Below are 21,764 nucleotides of genomic sequence, written 5' to 3' on the forward strand. Positions count from 1 at the left end.
TATTTTAATTATTTACTATCTCAACATAGCTATCCAAAATCAAAGCTCGAGTTATTCCTCACAAACCATTACAATTTGACAGGGACTATATCATAATGCACAATATCTATGCAAAAAACATAATTTTATGTATTGTAACAGTATAAGGCACACTAGAGCCTCTACTTCCTTAGAAGTTTGCAAAGATTTGGCATGGTAACTAATACTTAGAAGAACTTTTATAGATGTGTAGTGGAGAGTTTGACTGGTTGCATCACAGTGTTGTATGGAAATATCAACGCTCTTGAATAGAAATTCCTACGAAAAGCAGTGGATGTGGCCCATGGGTAAATCTCTCCTCTCCATTGAGCATGTCTATATGGAGTGCTGTTGCAAGGAAGCAGCATCCATCATCAGAGACCTCCACCACCCAGGCCATGCTTTTCTTGCTGCCGCCATCAGGAAGAAGATACAGGAGTCTCAGGACCCACACCACTAGGTTCAGGAACAGTAATTGCCCCTCAACCATCAGGCCCTTGAACCAAAGGGGATAACTTCACTTGTGCCATCACTGAAATGGTCCCACAACCTATGGACTCACTTTCAAGGACTCTTCATCTCATGTTCTCAATATTTATTTCTTATGATTTATTATTGTTTTTCTCTTTTGTAATTGCACAGTTGTTGTCTTATGCGTATTGGTTGTTTGTCCTTTAATCGGCCCCTGAGAATGTGCTACTGACATTGCACTTTTTATTCGGCTGTAAAAGAAGATGTACTAAAAGGGTTAACTTGTCTCACCACTGACTTTGCAAACATAATGACTGTTTAATAACAAAATCACATCTTGTGCAGTTACAGCAATGGACAGTTGTGGTAGCATTTTGCAGGTATGTTTTCAACTTTTCTTTCCCTGTTGCAGGCTCTGAAAGCTATCATTGCCATGGATACAGCAGGCTTAATTCTGGGATGGAGATTTTTTGACCATGCAGCTCACTTGGGTGGTGCACTGTTCGGAATGTAAGGCACACAAATGGTTTTATTTTAACTTGTTTTAAATCCACTTGGCAGATTCCTTCCTGCCATGATGATATCAGTAAAATACACTGTTTTATTGCGTGTCCAGAAAGTAATGGTTGTAAAAAGAAAACTTAATGGTTTGCCAATCTGCAACATAACGGACTAACCTAGTAAAGATTAGTGAATCTTCAATCAATTACAAATTACTTCTGGAATGCAGCAACTATTCCACCAGTGGTCAGAGAAAAGATGCTAACCTAAGAAGGATGAGGAATGAATGCAAGAACAAGAACTGGGAGAATTATAGAAACAAAACTAAAAAAAAGACATTGATGGTTGTGCAATTGATTCAGGATATCGTTGATAATGTAGAATGAGAAATATTTTAAAACAAACATATTTAGCCTATAGAGAATTTGTGTATCAAAGAAATGTTTAATCTGCAGTGTTGATAGTTAAGTGACAGAATTTGGAAGTAGTTGATGGAAATGAGGAGGGAAGAAAGGGTAAGCAACCAATTTGGCTTTTTAGCTAACTCTGCTAACAGCCATGTGATTCCATGGTGAGTAGTCCACCTTTCATAAGCAAGATGCGTCTAGTGTTGATATGATTTGGGGGTTCAACCAAACAGGAAAGTTGGAATGTTCTGACTAAGGAACATTGATTGTAATGAATGCTGTGTAAATGCTGCTTCATGCAAAGTTATAATGTGCCGGTAAATTAACAGATATAAAATTACAAAGGAAATGTAGTTACTAAATTTTCAATGCTAACAATTACTGAAAAAGAAAAGAAAAATAAAAGGCCATTACAGTTAAACTAGTCCAATGTGCACATGAACATTGGAGCTCATTTCTGACGTAGTCAGGTGTATCGCTTCACTCCCAAGCTGAACTCATGTTCTGCATGAAGGACACCAGCCACAGATTGAACTTGGCCTCAAAGACCATCTTGACTGAGCTGGGTCTCTCAGGAATATTGACTCTTCCCCTTCGGAGCCATTTATCTGCACAAAACACTTCCTACAATGGGGTCTCTCGTTTGAACAGCATTCTTTGGCATCTTCCCTTGTACCCTGTTCAGTAGCACCCACCCAAAAGACTCCAAACCAGACCACTGTCCTTCAGAAATCTGATCCTGCCCAGCTCTCCTGAATCTTCCATTGGGCAGAAAGTTACAATTGGCTGACACAACATTCCTAAGTTGGACAACATGGTTCCTTATCTTTAGCCAAAGTGAAAACACTTTTAACAGCAGGACTTAAAGCTTTTACAGAAAACTGCTAAAATAAAAAACCTCTGAGCACAGTGGTAGAAATCTTAGCCAGGGCATTTTGTGTAAAACTGGGTTCTTGAAGGTTGATATGCACTCAATAGGACTAAGTGTAGTGCCTCTCTGAGTTGGTCGCAATTAGAATTCAGATTTGTCAAAATATTCATGGAATATAAAATGCAAAGGTGCCACCTCAAACAGGTCAATCTGTTATTGTGAAATACAGTAATTAGTTTCGTCTTTCACATTTGGAAGGATATACTGCTTTCGAAGAAATTGCAGCTCGGTCACTCTGTGGATAACTGCACCCTTGAACGCATTTAGCAGAGATGCAGTTTAGGATGAATACAAAGCATACTTTCCTGTGTATGTCTTTGCCCAGTCACACACAAGCTCTCTGTACTGCAACTGTTGAATTTTACCACTTCCCACAACTGCAAGAGAACATTGTCAGTTTAATGCTGAATTAGAAATGGGCTTTGTAAGGTGGCAAGGCAACTGGGATCTAAATGGAAGTCTTGGGTTCATCCATGTCAGGTTGGATTTTGAAGTGCAGTAACACAATTCAGTTATCCTACCATCTGAGAAGAGCACCCATATCCCCTACACCAGCATTGATGCTTTTTGGAGAACTTTATGGTGAGGAGTTGCATTTGCAACTCAATGGTTACATCATTAACTCCCATTATAGTCAGTTGTCTTTCAAATCATTATCAACAAAAAATTATGATTGAAATTACTATGATAAATGCAACAAGATATAATATTCCAAAGAAAAATAAAATATTTTGTAACAAAACATAACATTTGTAAAATATATTTCTCATGTTTAAAAATGAAACCAATGTGGTTTAATTGCATTTCTTTACACATCCTCTTTGAAATCAATCAATCAAATTAAATTAGTCTGTTTAAAAAAAATGTAATTAAAATAATAAACCGATGTTGCAGCTGTTGGAAATATAGAATAACACACACAAAATGAGGAATTCAGTAGGTCAGGATGCATCTATGGAAAGCAATAAGCAGTCAACAATTTGGGCCAAGACCCTTCATGGGGACTGTTTATTCCTTTCCATTGATGATGCCGCGTTCCTCCAGCAATTTGCATGTACTTAAAATACTTGGCCTTAGAAGGTTTATTTAAAATTAAATCTACTTGACTTGCTTAAGTACTTCTGGGTAGTTGAACAGATCTTAATTCCTGAAAACAGAATAAAACTATGCAGGATAGATGTTTCTCAACTTAGTAAAAGTGTTCAAATTGAGTAATGTGTTTGAAATGGCATTCTCATTTGTGTAGTAGGTATTTGCTTCATTAAAATTGACTTTTTCTTCCAGTTGGTACATCTTTCATGGTCACGAGCTGATATGGAAGAACAGAGAGCCTCTGGTGAAGGTGTGGCATGACCTAAGAACTAAGGGTCCTGGGAATGGAGGAAATGGCCCCTCCTAGGGAAGAAGCTGCATTTTTAAAATATGATTCTTGAATGGATTGAGAGAGAGAGCAGTGGACAGAAATGAAAACTGGGAGGAAGAATTTACAGCGAGATCTGAACTCAGCTGCAAGCTGCTGCAAATTTTAACTGATATTGAACGAAATACAGAACTGCACAGTGAGAAATAAACATGTGTACTTTGAAGCAGTGTTGGGCAGACATTTACCAACCTCAAAATTTTGAACCTAAATTTTAAGCTGTTTGAAACAGATTCATTATTATTCATAATGCAGATAGTCTCTGTTAAGATTTATGCCATAATGGTAAGTTGTGTAAACTCGTCCACCTTTCACCCCTCTTCTGTCTCGTGGATGAATTACTAAAAAACTAATTCATGTCAGGCAAATGTATCTGTTGTCTTTAAAATCTGTTATCATGGGATAGTCTTAAAAATGTACGCAGTCCAGTGATGGCTTGCCTGATACTGAGCTTGTATTTTCAGAGTTACTCAAATCTGGAGCTACTACCATGGCTTGCAGCAAGCTCAAAGTACGTGCAGTGGAGATTAATCAGCTAAACTCATGCAGTTTATTAGCAGGGTCATAACCTCTCTGTACTGCTTTTCCAGCCAGGCGCTATCGCTTGCTGTTAGACCATTGGTTGGCACAATTCATTGGAGCCAAAAGGGAATGTTAATAGTCACTGGTGTACTTTGTACTTTGAACTTTAATTCAAATCTCAAAATTTAACTGTGATGAAACCAAGATGTTCACTTCAATCAAGTCCTGAGAAGGTAATATGTGAAAATTATGGCTTATAGTTTGCCATCACATTACAGTGAGGTTTCAGCTTTCTGGTATACTGCTCAGTAAATGGGCTTCTCCCATCCAAAGCCCAGCCATGCTGCCTAGATGACAGTACAGCTCAAAAACACCTACCTAATTTTTTTAGTGAATTGTGTGTATTACTCAAATTGCATCAATGACAAGTGTGCATCATTGAGAATCTTCATTCATTAATGTCTTATTTGGCATATCTTGTGCCTGAAAAGGAAGCAAAGGAAAAGTGTTTTAGCGTTAAAAGATTATAAGAACTTTTTATTATAAGAAAATATTATCTTCTATATAAGAAATGTCGTTGATGGTTGAAGTTGAGTCTTTCTAATCTTTCCTTATAACTATAATCTTCCATTCCAGGCAACATCTTGGTGAATCTCTTCTCATTCTCTTTAATGCTTTCTGCAGTGTGGCAATCTGCATAGTACTGCGTTCTAATCAATGTTTGTACAACCTCAACATGTTTTCCCAACTCTTGTTGCAGTGCCATAGCCTATAGAGGCGAGCATAATTGCCTCCTTCTCTACACTTTGACGATCAAAACCTAGAGGCTGTGTTCTTGTCACTTCATTGAATTTACACAATATATTTCCATTAGTTGCATCTGAGGTTACTGTATGCACTGCATCTTTACACAGGTGGTTTGAAGGGCAAGGACACATCCAATCTAAAGTAGTTAAAATAAAAACTGCAAGTATTTGTTTTTGATGTTTTAAGTAAGAAGAATGGAATTGCGAACTGAATGGAACAGAATGAAAATTTAGATACAGCAACAGGATAATTAATTGCCTTATCTAAGCAGAGGACACACTGGAGGGCTCATCCACAGAGACAGTTTGGGTGGAGCGATGAAATAAGAAAGATACAGTAATGATGAAGGGATTATACTATAGACCCCTTCCCCAGTAGCCAATGAGGTGGAAGAACAAGTATGTAGGCAAATTATAGAAAAGTGCAGAAAAAAACAAGGTTGTCATAGTGAGGGACGCTAACTTCCACAATTTTAACTGAAATGTTGTCAATTAAAGAGGCTTGGATAGGCCAGAATTTCTTCAGTGCACCCAAGAGGGGTTCTTGAAACAGGATGGAGGAGATGACGTACTGGGTCTTGTTTTGAGGAATGAGCCAGACCAGGTGATAAACCTGATAGTAGACAAACATGTTGGAAATGGTGACCACAATGCTTTATGCTTTAAGACAGTTATGAGTAAGGATAAAATCAGATCTTGCAGGAAGATACAAAAATGGGGGAGGGCAAATTTTGGCAGAATCAGACAGGGGCTAAGGGGCAATGTTTAGAAGTAGCTGCTGTCAGACTAGTCCACGTCTGAAATATGGGTTCAGCTGGTTAGAGTTTAGGACCAACAAGATCCGGTTGAGTAAGGACAGGGATGCTAAGGTAAGGGAACCTTGGATGACCCATGAGGTTTTTAATTTAGTCAGGAAGAATAAGGAAACATACATAAGGTTAGAAAGCTAAAATCAGACTGGGCCCTTTTAGAATATAAAGGTACCAGGAAAGTGCTCAAGCAGGTGATTAGGAAAGCCAATATGGACCATGAAATGACCTTGATGAGTAGGATCATGAAGTTTATCAAGGTATTTTATACGTATTAAGAAAAAGAGGATAACTACGGTGAGGTTAGGTTCATTCAAGGATAAAGGGAATTTGTGCATGCAGTCAGCAAGTGGCTGAGGTACTGAATGAGTACTTCTTGTCAGTGTTTACCAAGTAGAAGAATTTGGAGAATAGTGAAGGCAGAGTGGGCCTTTTGAAATGGAGTTGGAGAATAGTGCTTTGTCTTCTGAAAAGTGTTAAGGTGGATATGTCCCCAGAACCTGATGGGATATATTCCAGAATATTTATGGATGCAAGGTGAGGAGATTGCTGGAGCTTTGCAAAAGATCTTTGTGTCATTGCGAGTAACATGCAAGGTCTCAAAATTTGAGAATAGCAAATATTGTCTTTTTTTTCTGAGAGGGGTAATTGTAATTGAGTGTCCTTGCGTAAGTGGTAGGGAAGCTGTTGGAGAGAATACTGAGCAATAGGATTTCTACACATTTACAAAGTTATAGCTTTTTACAGAGTAGGTCATGCCTTACAATTTTAATCAAAGTTTTTCAGGAGATAACCAAGGATTTTGATAAGAGCAAGATGGTTAATGTTATCTACATGGACTTTACTAAGGCATGTGATAAGGTATCCCATTGTTAGCTGATTGAGAAGATAAAGATGTGTGGGATGTTTTGATTCTGAACTGGCTTGCCCATTGAAGACAGAGCGTAGAGCTGTTATTCTGGCTGGAAGTCTGTGACCTGTGGTGTTCTACAAGGATCACTGCTGGGAACTCTGCTTGTAAAGTGTGTGTGTGTATGTATGTATGTATGTGTATATATATATTTATTGTGTGTGTGTGTTGGCGCATGGCTAAGTGGTTAAGGCATTCGTCTAGTGATCGGAAGGTCGCTAGTTCGAGCCTTGACAGAAGCTGCGAGTGTGTCCTTGAGCAAGGCACTTAACCACACATTGCTCTGCGACAACATCGGTGCCAAGCTGTATAGGTCCTAATGCCCTTCCCTTGGACAACATCCATGGCATGGAGAGGGGAGACTTGCAGCTTGGGCAACTGCCGGTCTTCCATAAAAAAAACCTTGCCCAGGCTTGCCCCCTGGAAACTTTCCAATGTGCAAATCCATGGTTTATTGAGACTAACGAAGACACACACACACACACGTAGATGAAAATGTAAATAGGGTAGATTAGCAAATTTGTGGATGACACCAAGCTCGGTGGAGATCGAGACAGAGTAAAGGACTTTCAAAGAATATAAAATGATATAGATCAGTTACAAAAGTGGGCAGAGGGGTGGCAGATGGAATTTAATCCAGGCAAATGTGAGATGTTTTTTGGGAGGTCAAATGAAAGGAGAAACAATGCAGTAAATGGTAGGCCCCAACTAGCTTTGAAGTATTGAGGGATCATGGAGTCCAGGTCCATAGTTCATTGTTAGTGGCAACACAAGTGGATAAGGGGATAATGAAGGCTTGCCTTCATTGGTAAGAGTATTGAGTGTAATGGTAAGTAAGTCATGCTGCAGCTATAGCAAACTTTAGACCACACGTGAAATATTGTGTGATTCTGGTAGTCCCATTACAGGAAGGGTGTGAATACTGTAGAGATGATGCTGAAAAGGTTTACCAAGATGCTGCCTTGATTAGACGGTATCATCTATAATGAAAACTTGGACAAACTTCAGGTTGTCCTCTTTAGGATGTGGAGGCTGAGGGGAGACTTCATAGATGCTCTTAATATTATGTGGCATAGATGGGGACTTTGAGATAGGGTTAACAGACAGAATCTTCTCTTTAGGGATGTTAAAATCAGAAGTCTTGCTTTTAAGGTTGGGGGTAAGTTTTTTTTTAAAAATACTGAGTGGTAGGTGTCTGCAATTGGTCACTAGGGGTATTAGTGGAAGTATTTGGGGTTGAGGCATTTACAGACACACAAATATGGATGATATCCTGGAGGAGAATGTTTAATATAAATTGGCCTCAGGAACTGAGACTGACATGCAACAATGCACTTCTCTTAAATGTATTTTTGTTCTTACTCCAATTCTCTCTCCTTTTTCTGCTGTTTCTCTCTGGGCTTAGCACTGCAATCACACATCAAGAAACAAGTAGGCCTTGTGACTCCATAAACATGCTCTACCAGTCAATAAATTCATGCACCTTCTGGTCTCTCTCCCATCTTTGCTTTCCTTTATCCCTCTCCAGCCTCACCTTCAAGACCTGCCCATCATCAACATCTTCCTCTCTTTTGTTCCCCACCTCCTTCCCTTTACTCCATCGTGTACTGTCCACTCAGATTCCATTTTGTTTAGTCCTTTGCGTCTTCCACCTATCACCTCCCAGTTTCTCTCATAATTCCTAATCCTTACCCAACACCTCCTCCCTACCTTCCCCCACACCCAGCTTCACCCATTATCTATCAGCTCATGCTCTTGCCTTTCACCTTGCCCTTTTATTTTGGCTTCTGTTTACTTTCATGCCCTGCAGACAAGTCTCACCCAGCAACGTCAACTCCGTAGATGCTGTCTGACCTGTGAGTTCCTCCAGCATTTGTGTGTTTTGCTCTAGAATTTGTAATTCCCATTGATATTTTGGTTCCCCCAATTTATGCTCCACCTGGAGAAGTTTGGCACTTATAATGATACTGGTTGTTGTGCCTTCCTCACAAAGAAACAATTGGCAAGGGACAAGAAACAGTTGATATTTAGATAGCACTTTATTATGTCCTGCAGCTCTCTGCTTACATATTGCATATGATAGACACAACAGATTCTACAGATGTGAAAATGCTCCTCCAACATTTTGTGTGTATGTGACCTATCACCTTCTAGCTTGTCCTCCTTCCCTTGCCCCCAGCTTTTTTTTCTGGTGTCTTCCCCCTTCCTTTCCAGTCCTGAAGAAACATCTTGGCCGAAAACATTGACTATTTATTTATTTCCATGACACTGCCAGGCCTGTTGAGTTCCTCCAGCATTTTGTGTGTAACTTTGCATACAACGCAGTTCAATAAAGAGTAAACAACTGATTAAACAGCTTTTTGATCTGAGGGAGTGGGAGAACTTTTCAAAGGTTGTGCCATTAGATACTTTGCATCCACCTGAATAGACTGCCATATTCTCCGTTTAATGTTCTGAATCACTATGCATCCAATAGTGCTGGATTCAAATCTCAGTCAATATTATATGAAGAAGAATACAGTACTACTTCACCTAAAAGCATCTGATGAGTTGCTTGGGTGCTTGCTTGTCACTGGGACGTGGCAAGAACCAGGTGTAGTGAATACAATCTATTAATGAAGAAGGCTGAGATTAATGGCATTTGAGTAGGTAAGGGTTTTCTCCATCACAGAGCTCCCATAGAGCTAAAAAAAAACACACGAAATGCCGGTGGAACACAGCAGGCCAGGCATCATCTATAGGGAGAAACACTGTTGACGTTTCTGGCCGAGACCTTCGTCAGGACCTTCCTGACCTGCCGAAGGGTCTCGGCCTGAAATGTCAACAGTGCTTCTCCTTATAGATGCTGCCTGGCCTGCTGTGTTCCACCAGCATTTTGTGTGTATTTGAATTTCCAGCATCTGCCGATTTCCTCGTGTTTGCTCCCATAGAGCTAATTTGTTTGCACTCTGTGTTACCGTATGAAAGAAATTTCATAAGATTTTAGTAAAGCTGTATTGTCGTGTAATTTATATTGATCTGCCATTATAAAACAATGATTTCCTGTTTTTAAAAAAAGTGATCATTTGACCACTTCTCAGTCCAAACCATTACCTCATCGAGGTCAGTTGAAGTTCACAGTACAGATTAAATGCAATAACTTTAGACAGTTTTAAATGAAAATTCTTAGCTTGATTATCTGTAAATATGAAACAAAGCAAATAGCTAGTTGCTTCAGAAAGAAGCAGAAGACAAGCATTCTATTGTTCTTGACTCAGAATTTCAATTAAAATGGGATTAAATTGTCATTCCCAATGTATGACTCAATTATTTATTTAGTTTATGGTTAATGCAGTACAGCTTTGACCAGCAACCTCCACATGAAATGGATCACTGCTAATTTTTACTTGTTACATAGTGAAAGTTTGGTGCATTGATCTATGCTGATTCATAAAGAAATCTCATTTCCATGCCACCCACTTATTCCTGTAACCTATCTTCCCACCTATTACCATCCTTTTGATTCTTCCCACCAACCGTGTACACTAGGGGTGGTAGCAGACATCTTTAGGATCAAGTCATAGAGCACAGTCATTATCAGCCCTCTGTATCTATGCCAACTATCAGGTACCCATCTATACCAATCCAATTTATTGTCACGTGATTCGTACCAGCTTATGCCTTGGCAATTAAAATGATTGCTTAAACATTTAGAACATAGAAACACAGAAAACCTACAACACAATAGAAGCCCTTTGGCCCACAATGCTGTGCTGAACATGTCCTTAACTGAGAAATTACCTAGGGTTACTCATAGCCCTCTATTTTTCTATGCTCCATGTACCTGTCCAGGAGCCCCTTAAAAGACCCTATCATATCCTCCTCCACCACGGTTGCCTGCAGCCCAGTCCACACACTCACCACTCTCTGTGTAAAAAAAAACTTACTCCTGACATCTCCTCTGTACTTACTCCCCAGCACCTTAAACTTGTGTCCTCTTGAGGCAATGATTTCAGCCCTGGGAAAAAGCCTCTGACTATCCACATGATCAATGCCTCTCATCATCTTATACATCTCAATCAGGTCACCTCTCATCCTCTGTCGCTCCAAGGAGAAAAGGCCGAGTCCTCAGCCTATTCTCATAAGACATGCTCCCCAATCCAGGCAACATCCCTGTGAATCTCCTCCGCACCCTTTCTATGGCTTCCACATCCTTCCTGTAGTGAGGCGACCAGAACTGAGCACAGTACTCCCAAGTGGGGTCCGACCAGGGTCCTATATAGCTGCAACATTACCTCTCAGCTCCTAAATTCAATTCCATGATTGATGAAGGCCAATGCACCATACGCCTTCTTAACCAGAGAGTAAACCTGCGCAGCAGCTTTGAGTGTCCTATGGGCTCGGACCCCAAGATCCCTCTGATCCTCCACACTACCAAGAGTCTTACCATTCTGCCATCATATTTGACCTACCAAGATGAACCACTTCACACTTATTTGGGTTGAATTCCATCTGCCACTTCTCAGCCCAGTTTTGCATCCTATCAATGTCCCACTGTAACCTCTGACAGCCCTCCACATTACCCATAACACCTCCAACCTTTGTGTCATCAGCAAACTTACTAACCCATCCCTCCACTTCCTCATCCAGCTTATTTATAAAAATCACGAAGAGTAAGGGTCCCAGAACAGATCCCTGAGGGACTCCACTGGTGACCAACCTCCATGCAGAATATGACCCGTCTACAACCACTCTTTGCCTTCTGTGGGCAAGCCAGTTCTGGATCCACAAAGCAATGTCCCCTTGGATCCCATGCCTCCTTACTTTCTCAATAAGCCTTGCATGGAGTACCTTATCAAATGCCTTGCTGAAATCTATATACACTACATCTACTGCTCTACCTTCATCTCACATCCTCAAAAAATTGAATCAGGCTCTAAAGGCATGGCCTGCCCTTGACAAAGCCATTCTGACTATTCCTAATCATATTATGCTTCTCCAAATGTTCATAAATCCTGCTTCAGAGGATCTTCTCCATCAACTTACCAACCACTGAAGTCAGGCTCATTGGTCTCTAATTTCCTGGACTGTCTCTACTCCCTTTCTTAAATAAGGGAACAACATCCACAGCCCTCCAATCCTCTGGAACCTCTCCCATCCCCATTGATGATGCAAAGATCATTGCCAGAGGCTCAGCAATCTCCACCCTCGCCTCCCACAGCAGCCTGGGGTACATCTCTTCCAGTCCCAGTGACTTATCCAACTTGATGTTTTCCAAAAGCTCCAGCACTTCCTCTTTCTTAATATTTGCATGCTCAAGTTTTTCAGTTTGCTGTAAGGCATCCCTACAATCATCAAGATCCTTTTCTGTATTGAATACTGAAGAAAAGTACTCATTAAGTACATCTGCTATCTCCTCGATACACACTTTTCCACTGTCACACTTGATTGATCCTATTCTCTCACATCTTATCCTCTTGCTCTTCACATACTTATAGAATGCCTTGGGGTTTTCCTTAATCCTGCCTGCCAAGGCCTTCTCATGGCCCTTCTGGCTCTCCTAATTTCATTCTTAAATTCCTTCCTGCTAGCCTTATAGTCTTCTAGATCTCTATCATTATCTAGTTTTTTGAATCTTTCAAAGGCTCTTCTTTTCTTCTTGACTAGGTTTATAATAGCCTTTGTACACCACGGTTCTTATTTGCTACCAATCTTTCCCTGTCTCATTGTACCTATGCAGAGCCCCACACAAATATCCCCGAACATTTGCCACATTTCTTCCGTATGTTTCCCTGAGAACATCTGTTTCCAATTTATGTATCCTAGTTACTGCCTGTTAGCCTCATATTTCCCTTTACTCCAATTAAACGCTTTCCTAACTTGTCTGTCCTTATCTCTCTCCAATGCTATTGTAAAGGAGAAAGAATTGTGATCACTATCTCCAAAATGCTCTCCCACTGAGAGATCTGATGCCTGACCAGGTTTATTTCCCAATACAGATCAAGTACAGCCTGTCCTCTTGTAGGCTTATCTATATACAGTACCAAGAAACCTTTCTGAACACACCTAACAAACTCCATCCCATCTAATCCTCTCGCTCTAGGGGCATGCCAATGTATATTTGGCAAATTAAAATCTCCCACCGCAACAACCCTGTTATTATTACACCTTCCCAGAATCTGTCTCCCTATCTGCTCCTCGATGTCCCTGTTACTATTGGATGACCTACAAAACACACCTAGTAGAGTTATTGACCCCTTCCTGTTCCTAAGGGGTCAACCTACAGAGACTCCATAAACAATCCTTCTGTGACTTCCTCCTTTTCTGCAGCCGTGACACTATCTCTGATCAACAGTGCCATGCCCCCACCTCTTTTGCCTCCCTCCCTGTCCTTTCGGAAACATCTAAAGCCTGATACTCGAAGTAACCATTCCCGCCCCTGAGCCATCCAAGTCTCTGTAATGGCCACAACATCATAGCTCCATCATAACATTTCTAAATTATTATCAGTGTCTGCTCAGACATAGCTCTCCAGATTACAGTCAGCCTCTGGGTAAAAATATTTTCTCTTAGATCTCCCCTGACCTTATTCCTCACCCTGAACCTTTGCCGTCTGGTTTTAGGTGTCTCCGTTATGGAAAATGCATTTTCTCTACCCACCTTATCTTTGAACCTTATTATTTATTATACCTGTATCAGGTCTTTCCACAGTCTCCTCCAGTCCAAAGAAAACAAACTCGGCTTATATAGCCTGTCATTGTGATTGAAATGCAACAATCCTGTAAATCTCTTCTACAACTTCTCCAGTGTAAGTAAGTCCTTCACATAGAATCATAGAAAATTACAGCACAGAAAATGGCCCTTCGGTCCATCTAGTCCATACTGAACAATTTAAACTGCCAACTTCCATAGACCATAGCCCTCCATACCCCTACCACTCATGTACCTATCCCAACTTCTCTTAAACGTTGAATTCAAGCTTGCATGCACCACTTGTGCTGGCAGCTCATTCCACATGCTAATGGCTCTGAGTGAAGAAGTTTCCCCTCATGTTCCCCTTAAACTATTCATTCTTCCCTGTTAACCTCTGGTTGTAGTCCCACCCAGCTTCAGTGGAAAATGCCTGTTTGCATTTACCCTATCTATAGCCCTCATAATTTTGTATACCTTTATCAAATCTCCTCTCAATATTCTACATTCTAAGCAATAAAATCCTGATATATTCAATCTTTCCTTATAACTCAGGTCCTCCTCTGTACCTTATTATCATCTTCCTTGTAGGCAGGTGAACAAAACTGCACCCAGTACTCCCAATTAAGCCTCACCAATGTCTTATACAGCTTCAATTCCTGTACTCAGTATTTTGATTCATGAAGGCCAACGTGCCAAAAGCTTTATTTAGAATCCTGTCAACTTGATGCACCACCTTCAATGAATTATGGACGTGTGGTGCCCACAACTGCACATGACCATGACCTTGTGGTGTAACCATGGTTTCAAACAGTTATACCATAATCCCCATGCCCTGGCTAACGAAGGAACCAGCATGCTACATGCCTTCGTCACCTCATTTACTTTGCTGTGACCTCTAGGGATCAATGTCAGCGGAAACTCACACAGACAGTCACAGAGACAAATGTAACTTCTACAGGGGAGATCAGAATTAAACCTGGTTGAGAGGAACTATGAGAACACAGCACTATATGCAGCCACTTTGCCTTACCCAACAGCACAAACCTGAAGCAGGCAATGACCCCATCAGGACAATGTTTTTGCACTGTGTTGTTCTTCTCCTCCTCTTCCCATAGTATCTGTATCATCATGCCAAAGACTGTGGTCACAGGTATGACATCATGGACATAGAAAGCTCTCCTGAATTTAAAAAAAAGTAAGAAAATGGTGCAGGGTTGGTTAATTGAATTTATCATTTACTCCACTTTCTTGTGTCATTGCCATTAATAAGTAAAACCTGTAAATAAGTACAATCCACTTACTGGGCTTTCACGTAAGAATCGTCAAAACGTTAACCCTAAAAGCAACAGTTGCTAGGGTATTTGCTCGTGGTTAGAATACACTGAGAACCAGGTGACATGAATATAGTCTGTCATGCGGGCAGCATGACATAGGGAAAAACTGTGTTTTCTCCCTCACTGAAATGGTCAAATATATTTCCTTGTTACACAAGCCCTGTGGTTGCACAATGTTACTGTATGAAATAGGTTTTGTAAGATTTCAGTGAATTGCTGCATAGTCATAGTGTATCAATTATATTGGTACATTGTAACATAAATATGCCACTATGTTCTAATGCCAGTTTCCTGTAAATAACTCCTTTATTTGATCATTCTGATAGTTTGACTGCATCTCAATCCAAACATTTACCTGATCAAGGCTATTTGAAGTTTGCAATACAAGATTAAATGCAAAACTTTTCAAGGTAATTTTAAAAAAATCCTAGTTTGACCATTTGTAAATATAAAACAAGATTAGTAGCCAGGTTGTATGTCTCCAGATACCACTTTAAGCATCACTTTAATCTATTAATAGATAAAATTACTAACCAAGTTAAACAACTTCTAATCAGTTTTCAGACTCCTGTGATTGTGTTTTTGTTTCTTTGCTTTGACTCCTTACCTAATCCCTTACCTTAGAGTATTAAGATACCCAAACAAGAAAATGTTTTAATATTTTCCAGATGTTTACTGCAGTGGAGACAGATGAAGCAATTTGTCAATGAAAATAAATGAAAATAACCTCTGTTTTATCTATGTAGTTTTCTGTTGGATAGATTTGTATATACAATATAACCAGTCCTCTGGATAATGTACAGCCATTACCTTCAATCCAAAAGCTACTTAAATCTTCCTCATCCTCCTGTTAGACTGTTTGAGGTAACTTAATTTTTATTCTTACTTACTTCTCTTCTAATACTGGTATATCTGTGCACCTTTAATGCTACTGTGACATTGTAATTTCCTTTGGGGTTAATAAAGTATCTATATATGTCAAGATATTTATGTTTTTTGGTAGCATTTCAGTGCAATACATAATACTGTGCAAAGTCTTAGGCATGCTAGCTATATGTATGTGCCTAAGAGTTTTGCACAGTACTGTACTGCAATGAACAGTTGCTTGCATGGATATGGCTAAATTATCTTCTGATATGGAATTTAAATTGATTGAAATTTTAGCAGGATCTTTCTCTTAGGAGCACTGAATGGCCTCCTGCAAAGTGGTGAAAGTAACTACATTGGAACCAGAGAAATTGCTGAAAATCACCTGCCATTAGCCAGGGATATGGTAGCAGAGTGGTTACGTTGCAATGGATAAGAGATATGAATCAGAATCCCAGCAAAGCAATTCAACTCATTCAAAGAATCTGAATTGAATTGACTTTATTTCTTATATCCTTCACAAACATGTGGAGTAAAAATCTTTACATTACGCTTCCTTCTAAATGTGCAATGCGCAATTTATAGTAATTTGTAATAAATAGTATGTACAACAGGACAGTCAATATAACATAGAACTACAATCATATCAGCATCAATTAATCAGTCTGATGGTCTGGTGGAAGAAGCTGTCCTGGAGCCTGTTGGTCCTGGTTTTTATGCACCTATATCTGTAAATGTCCTGGATAGTGAGAATTTGACATCTACAGGTTCACTGGGCTGTCTGCACTAGTCTCTGCTGAGTCCTGCGATTGAGGGAAGTACAGTTCCCATACCAGGCAGTGATGTAGCCAGTCAGGATGCTCTCAATTGTGCCCCTGTAGAGAGTCTTTAGGATTAGGGGACTCATATCAAACTTCTTCAACCGTCTGAGGTGAAAGAGGCACTGTTGTGCCTTTTTCACCACACATCTGGTATGTACAGACCTCATGAGATCGTCGGTGATGTGGATGCCAAGGAACCCAAAACTGCTCACCCTCTCAACCCCAGATCCATTGATGTCAATAGGGATGAACCTGTCTCCACTCCTCCTATAATCCACAACCAGCTCCTTTGTTTTTGTGACATTGAGGGAGAGGTTGTTTTCTTGACAACACTGTGTCAGGGTGATGACACAGTGGCGTCAAGACCCTGACACCACACAGTTGGAATCAAAACTTAGTCTCAGTAAATTGATGATGAGTAAAGCAAATAGATAGATTAAAAAAAATATATATATTTATTGACTTTCGAGATACAGCACAGTAACAGGATCTTCCAGCCCATTGAGTCTGTCCTGCCAAATTACACCCATGTGACCAATTAACCTACTAACCTGTACATCTTTGGAATGTGGGAGGAAACTGGAGCACTTGGAGAAAACCCACATGGTCACAGGGAGAATGGACAGATAGCGGCAGGAATTGAAGCCAGGTTACCAGTGCTGTAACAGCGTCATGCTAATCACTACACTACTGTGCTGCCCTGGGGAATTCAGGAAATTGTTAACTGGTCTGGCTGAGAAGTAACTCAATTTGTTGACTCTTAACGACCTCTGAATATAACTTGAAAGCTATGGTTCAAGTAATGTACCAAATGCTGATCTTGAGAGTAATACTTTTCTTTCTTTTTAAATCTTTTTATTAATTTTAAACAAACATAAATGAAACATGAATACAAAGTGTTGTAGAGTACATAATTAATAGTTTAAATAGACATTCAGATATATAATAATAAAAATATATAACCTCCCAAACTCATAACATTGATGAACAAAGAAATAAAAAGAAAAAAAAAAGACCTCAGAGAAAAAAAACACTAACCAACATGGGCCATTGAATAATGTTAAGTACATATACAGGAGTGCCAATAACTTCGAATCTCCATCCAAATAATTAAGGATAATATAAGTAAGGTTTAGGAAAAGACAATTCAACTCATATGAAAATGTTGAATAAATGGTCTCCAAGTTTCTTCAAATTTAACTGAAGGGTCAAAAACAACACTTCTAATTTTTTCTAAGCTCAAACAAGAAATGGTTTGAGAAAACCACTGAAATATAGTTGGAGGATTAATTTCTTTCCAATTCAATAGAATAGATCTTCTAGCCATTACTGTAACAAATGCAATCATCCGTTGAGATGAAGAGGATAGATAACTATTATCCACCATTGGCAAACCAAATATTGCAGTAAAAGGATGCAGTTGGATATTAATATTCAGAACTCGTGAAATAATACTGAAAATATCTTTCCAGTAATTTTGTAAACAAGTGCAAGACCAAAACATATGGATTAATGAGGCAACATCAGAATGACATCTGTCACAGGTTGAATTAACATAAGAATAAAATTGAGCAAGTTTATCCTTAGACATATGAGCTCTATGTACAACCTTAAATTGTATTAGAGCGTGTTTAGCACAAATAGAGGATGAATTAACTAATAGTAACATTTTCTCCCATTGCTCAATGGATATAAGACAATGAAGTTCTTCTTCCCATTCCTTTTTAATTTTTTCTGATACATCTGGCTGTATTTTCATAATCATATTATAAATGACAGCTACTAAACCCTTTTGACAAGGATTCAGAGCTAAAATTCTTTCCGTAATGTCCAATGGACCTAGTTTCGGAAAAAGACTGTAACTCATTATACAAAAAATTTCTAACTTGCAAATATCTAAAAAAAATGAGTTTTAGGTAAATTATATTTATTAGATAACTGTTCAAAGGACATAACGCTATCATCTAAAAACAAATCACGAAAACATGTTGTACCTTTTGTTTTTCATAAAAAAAAGTTTGATCCATAAAGGAAGGCCGAAAAAAATAATTAGATACTATAGGGCATGATAGGATAAACTTATTCAAACCAAAAAATTTACGAAATTGAAACCAGATTCGCAATGTGTATTTGACTATAGGATTAGTTATCTGTTTATTCAATTTAGATAAAGAAAAAGGAAGTGAAGATCCTAAGATTGAAAACAACGAAAAGTCTTGTACAGATTTACATTCCAAATTTACCCATTGTGGGCAGGCAGCTGTAGTCAATTCTTGTGTCCAAAATATTAAATATTGTATATTAACTGCACAATAATAAAATCTCAAGTTTGGTAAAGCCAAACTTAGGCTTCTGTAAATATTTTTTGCCTAGTCTAGGATTTTTATTCTGCCAAAGATAAGAAGATATTTTGGAGTCAATAATATCAAAAAAAGATTTAGGGATAAAAATTGGTAATGCTTGAAATAAATATAAGAATTTGGGTAATACCATCATCTTACTAGCATTAATTCTACCAACCAATGACAAAGATAGTGGAGACCACCTGGTAGCAATTTGCTTAATCTGGTCAATTAAGAGTAAAAAGTTAGCTTTAAATAAATCTTTATGTTTTTTAGTAATTTTAATACCTAAATAAGTAAAATAATCTGTAACAACCTTAAATGGTAAACATTTATAAATTGAAACTTGCATATTTAATGGCAATAGTTCACTCTTGTTAAAATTCAATTTATAACCAGAAAAGTTACTAAACTGAGCAAACAAAGACAAAATAGCAGGAATAGATCTTTCAGGGTCAGATATGTATAGTAACAAATCGTCAGCATATAATGATAACTTATACGTCCCCTCCCCATGAGTAATACCAAAAATATTAGGTGATTCACGAATAGCTATAGCCAAAGGTTCTAGAGCGATGTCAAATAGTAAAGGACTTAAAGGACAACCTTGCTTTGTACCATGGAATAACTGAAAAAAAGGAGATCTTTGATTATTGGTAAAAACCGAAGCCAAGGGTTTATGATATATTAATTTAATCCATGATATAAATTTTGAACTGAAATTAAAATGCTGCATTGTATTAAATAAATATGGCCATTCAACTCTATCAAATGCTTTTTCAGCATCTAAAGAAATGACACATTCTGGTATTTTGGGTGAGGAAATGTAAATAATATTTATTAATTTTCTAATGTTAAAAGATGAATAGCGATTTTTAATAAATCCAGTCTGATCTTCAGAAATAATTTGAGGTAATATATTTTCTAATCTAGTAGCCAAAATTTTACTAAAAATCTTAAAATCCGTATTCAGCAAGGATATAGGCCGATAGGATGCACACTCAATAGGGTCTTTATCTTTTTTAAGAATTAAAGAAATAGAAGCTTCATAAAAAGATTGTGGCAATTTGCCTATAATTAATGCATCTTTAAAAATTTTACAAAGCCAAGGAGAAAGTATAGAGGAAAAAGATTTAAAAAATTCTGCAGAATAACCATCTGGACCAGAAGCTTTACCGGAATTCATTGAAAAAGTAGCCTTTTTTATTTCAGTTTCCGTGATAGGTGTATCACGTTAATTACTGTTAATTTTGGAATATTCAATTTCCTTAAAAATTCATTTATTATAGAAGAATCCTCAGCAAATTCTGATTGATATAAGGAATTATAAAAATCTTGAAAGGCTTTATTTATCTCTTTATGGCCGATCGTTAGAGTACCATCTTGTTTACGAATCCTAGTAATCTGTCGTTTAGCCGAAGCAGTTTTCAATTGATTAGCCAATAATTTACCAGACTTAACTCCATACACATAAAACTGAGTTCTAGATTTAAATAACTGATTTTCAATCGAAGAGGATAATGACAAATTATGTTCCATTTGGAGTTCCACTCTTTCTTTATAGAGTTCTTTGCTAGGAGTCACTGAATAAATCTTATCAATTGCTTTGATTTTATCAACCAATGTTAATATTTTAGAATTAGTTCGAGAGTAATACTTAGTATAAAACAAAGGAAGTCTACCTATTCTAAGGAAGACCAAACAATGAGGAAATAGAGTCAATTTCAGGAAGGCCACACAGCTGAATCTGTAATCCTAAACTGTAACACAATATGTCATCAAATATGCATTTCATTTTGGTGTAGTGGTAAAGAATGTCCCCTATATCTCTTAACTTCAAGTGAAGCAAAATCTGTTCAGTTTCCAGATTCCTGTAATTGTGTTTTTTTTTGTTGGTAAGATGGGATAATGGATAGAGACCACAATGTCTTAAGGAATTATGTTGATGGCTATTACAGAACACAGAGTATCTCCGGAAGGTTAGCTGGAATAGTGGCTATTAGAGAGTATGGTGTCTTCTCAGGATGTTAGGTGGAATGATGCATATTATAGTGGATGGTGTTCCTCAACAAACCCTCCCCAACCCATTCTAAGAGGTTAGATATGCTGATTTCTGGATTGACAATGATCCTCTCATGAAGAGATAGGTATGAGAATATCTGGTGTTCCCACAGGTGGTAGGGTGAATTGAATGACTGTGTGACTGTTTGTGAGAGTTTTTCAGTAAATGCTCATTAGCTGGACAATTCCCACTGTGCAATGAGTGGCTATGAGATGGGTCTGGCAGGAAGGGTTGGGGAAAATTCTAAAAGTTTCTATAGCTATATTAGAAGTATGACTACTGAGAGAGTAGCAGGGCCATCTATGTCTTGAGCCACCAGAGATGGGTGGCATTTTAATTAATATTTTTCCTTTGTGTTTGTTGAGGAGAAAATCATCATTGCTCAGGAGATAAGGAAAACAATTGGAGATGCTTTGGAGAATATTCCTAGTACCAGAGAGGAGATATTTCCAGAGTTACAGTGTACTAAGTTGGATAAATACTCAGAGAAAGTTGTAGAGGCCCTTGTCGAGATATTTCCTTTATTGCTAACCATTGCTGAGGTTCTTGAACACTGAAAAGTTGCTAAATTTATTACATTGTTTGAAAACGGTAATAAAGACAATCCAGTGAACTATACGCTGGTCAGCCCAAGAGCAGAAGTGGAGAATTTACTGGAGAGAATTTTGAGGAGGAGGATTTACCAGTATTTGGATAGACATTGTCTAATTAGGAGCAGTCAGCTTGGCTTTGTGTGTTGGACATCGTGCTTGATGATGTAACTGAAGAGGTAACTGATGAGAGTAGGACGGTGGATGTTTGGATTTCAACAAAACCTTTGACAAGGCCCCTCCTGCTAGGTTGGCCTGGAAGGTTAGGTCCCATTGACTGG

General features: G+C 38.5%; 2 protein-coding genes across 2 annotated transcripts in view; both read left to right on the top strand.

Moving 5' to 3' along the window:
- The window catches only part of parlb (presenilin associated, rhomboid-like b), a 52,272-nt gene extending 42,190 nt beyond the window's left edge, over positions 1–10,082 (top strand). Inside the window, exons 9-10 of the mRNA XM_059949783.1 lie at positions 902–999; positions 3,613–10,082. Of these exons, the coding sequence (XP_059805766.1) occupies positions 902–999; positions 3,613–3,727 (213 nt within the window). The 3' untranslated portion in view covers positions 3,728–10,082. The remainder of the gene's footprint in view (positions 1–901; positions 1,000–3,612) is intronic.
- LOC132380767 (serotransferrin-1-like) overlaps positions 4,423–21,764 on the top strand; it is a 112,494-nt gene continuing 95,152 nt past the window's right edge. Inside the window, exon 1 of the mRNA XM_059949780.1 lies at positions 4,423–4,503. The gene's annotated coding sequence lies outside the window, so the exon portion shown is untranslated. The remainder of the gene's footprint in view (positions 4,504–21,764) is intronic.

The sequence above is a fragment of the Hypanus sabinus genome, chromosome 2 (genome assembly GCF_030144855.1).
Source record: "Hypanus sabinus isolate sHypSab1 chromosome 2, sHypSab1.hap1, whole genome shotgun sequence".
Classification (NCBI taxonomy): Eukaryota; Metazoa; Chordata; class Chondrichthyes; order Myliobatiformes; family Dasyatidae; genus Hypanus; species Hypanus sabinus.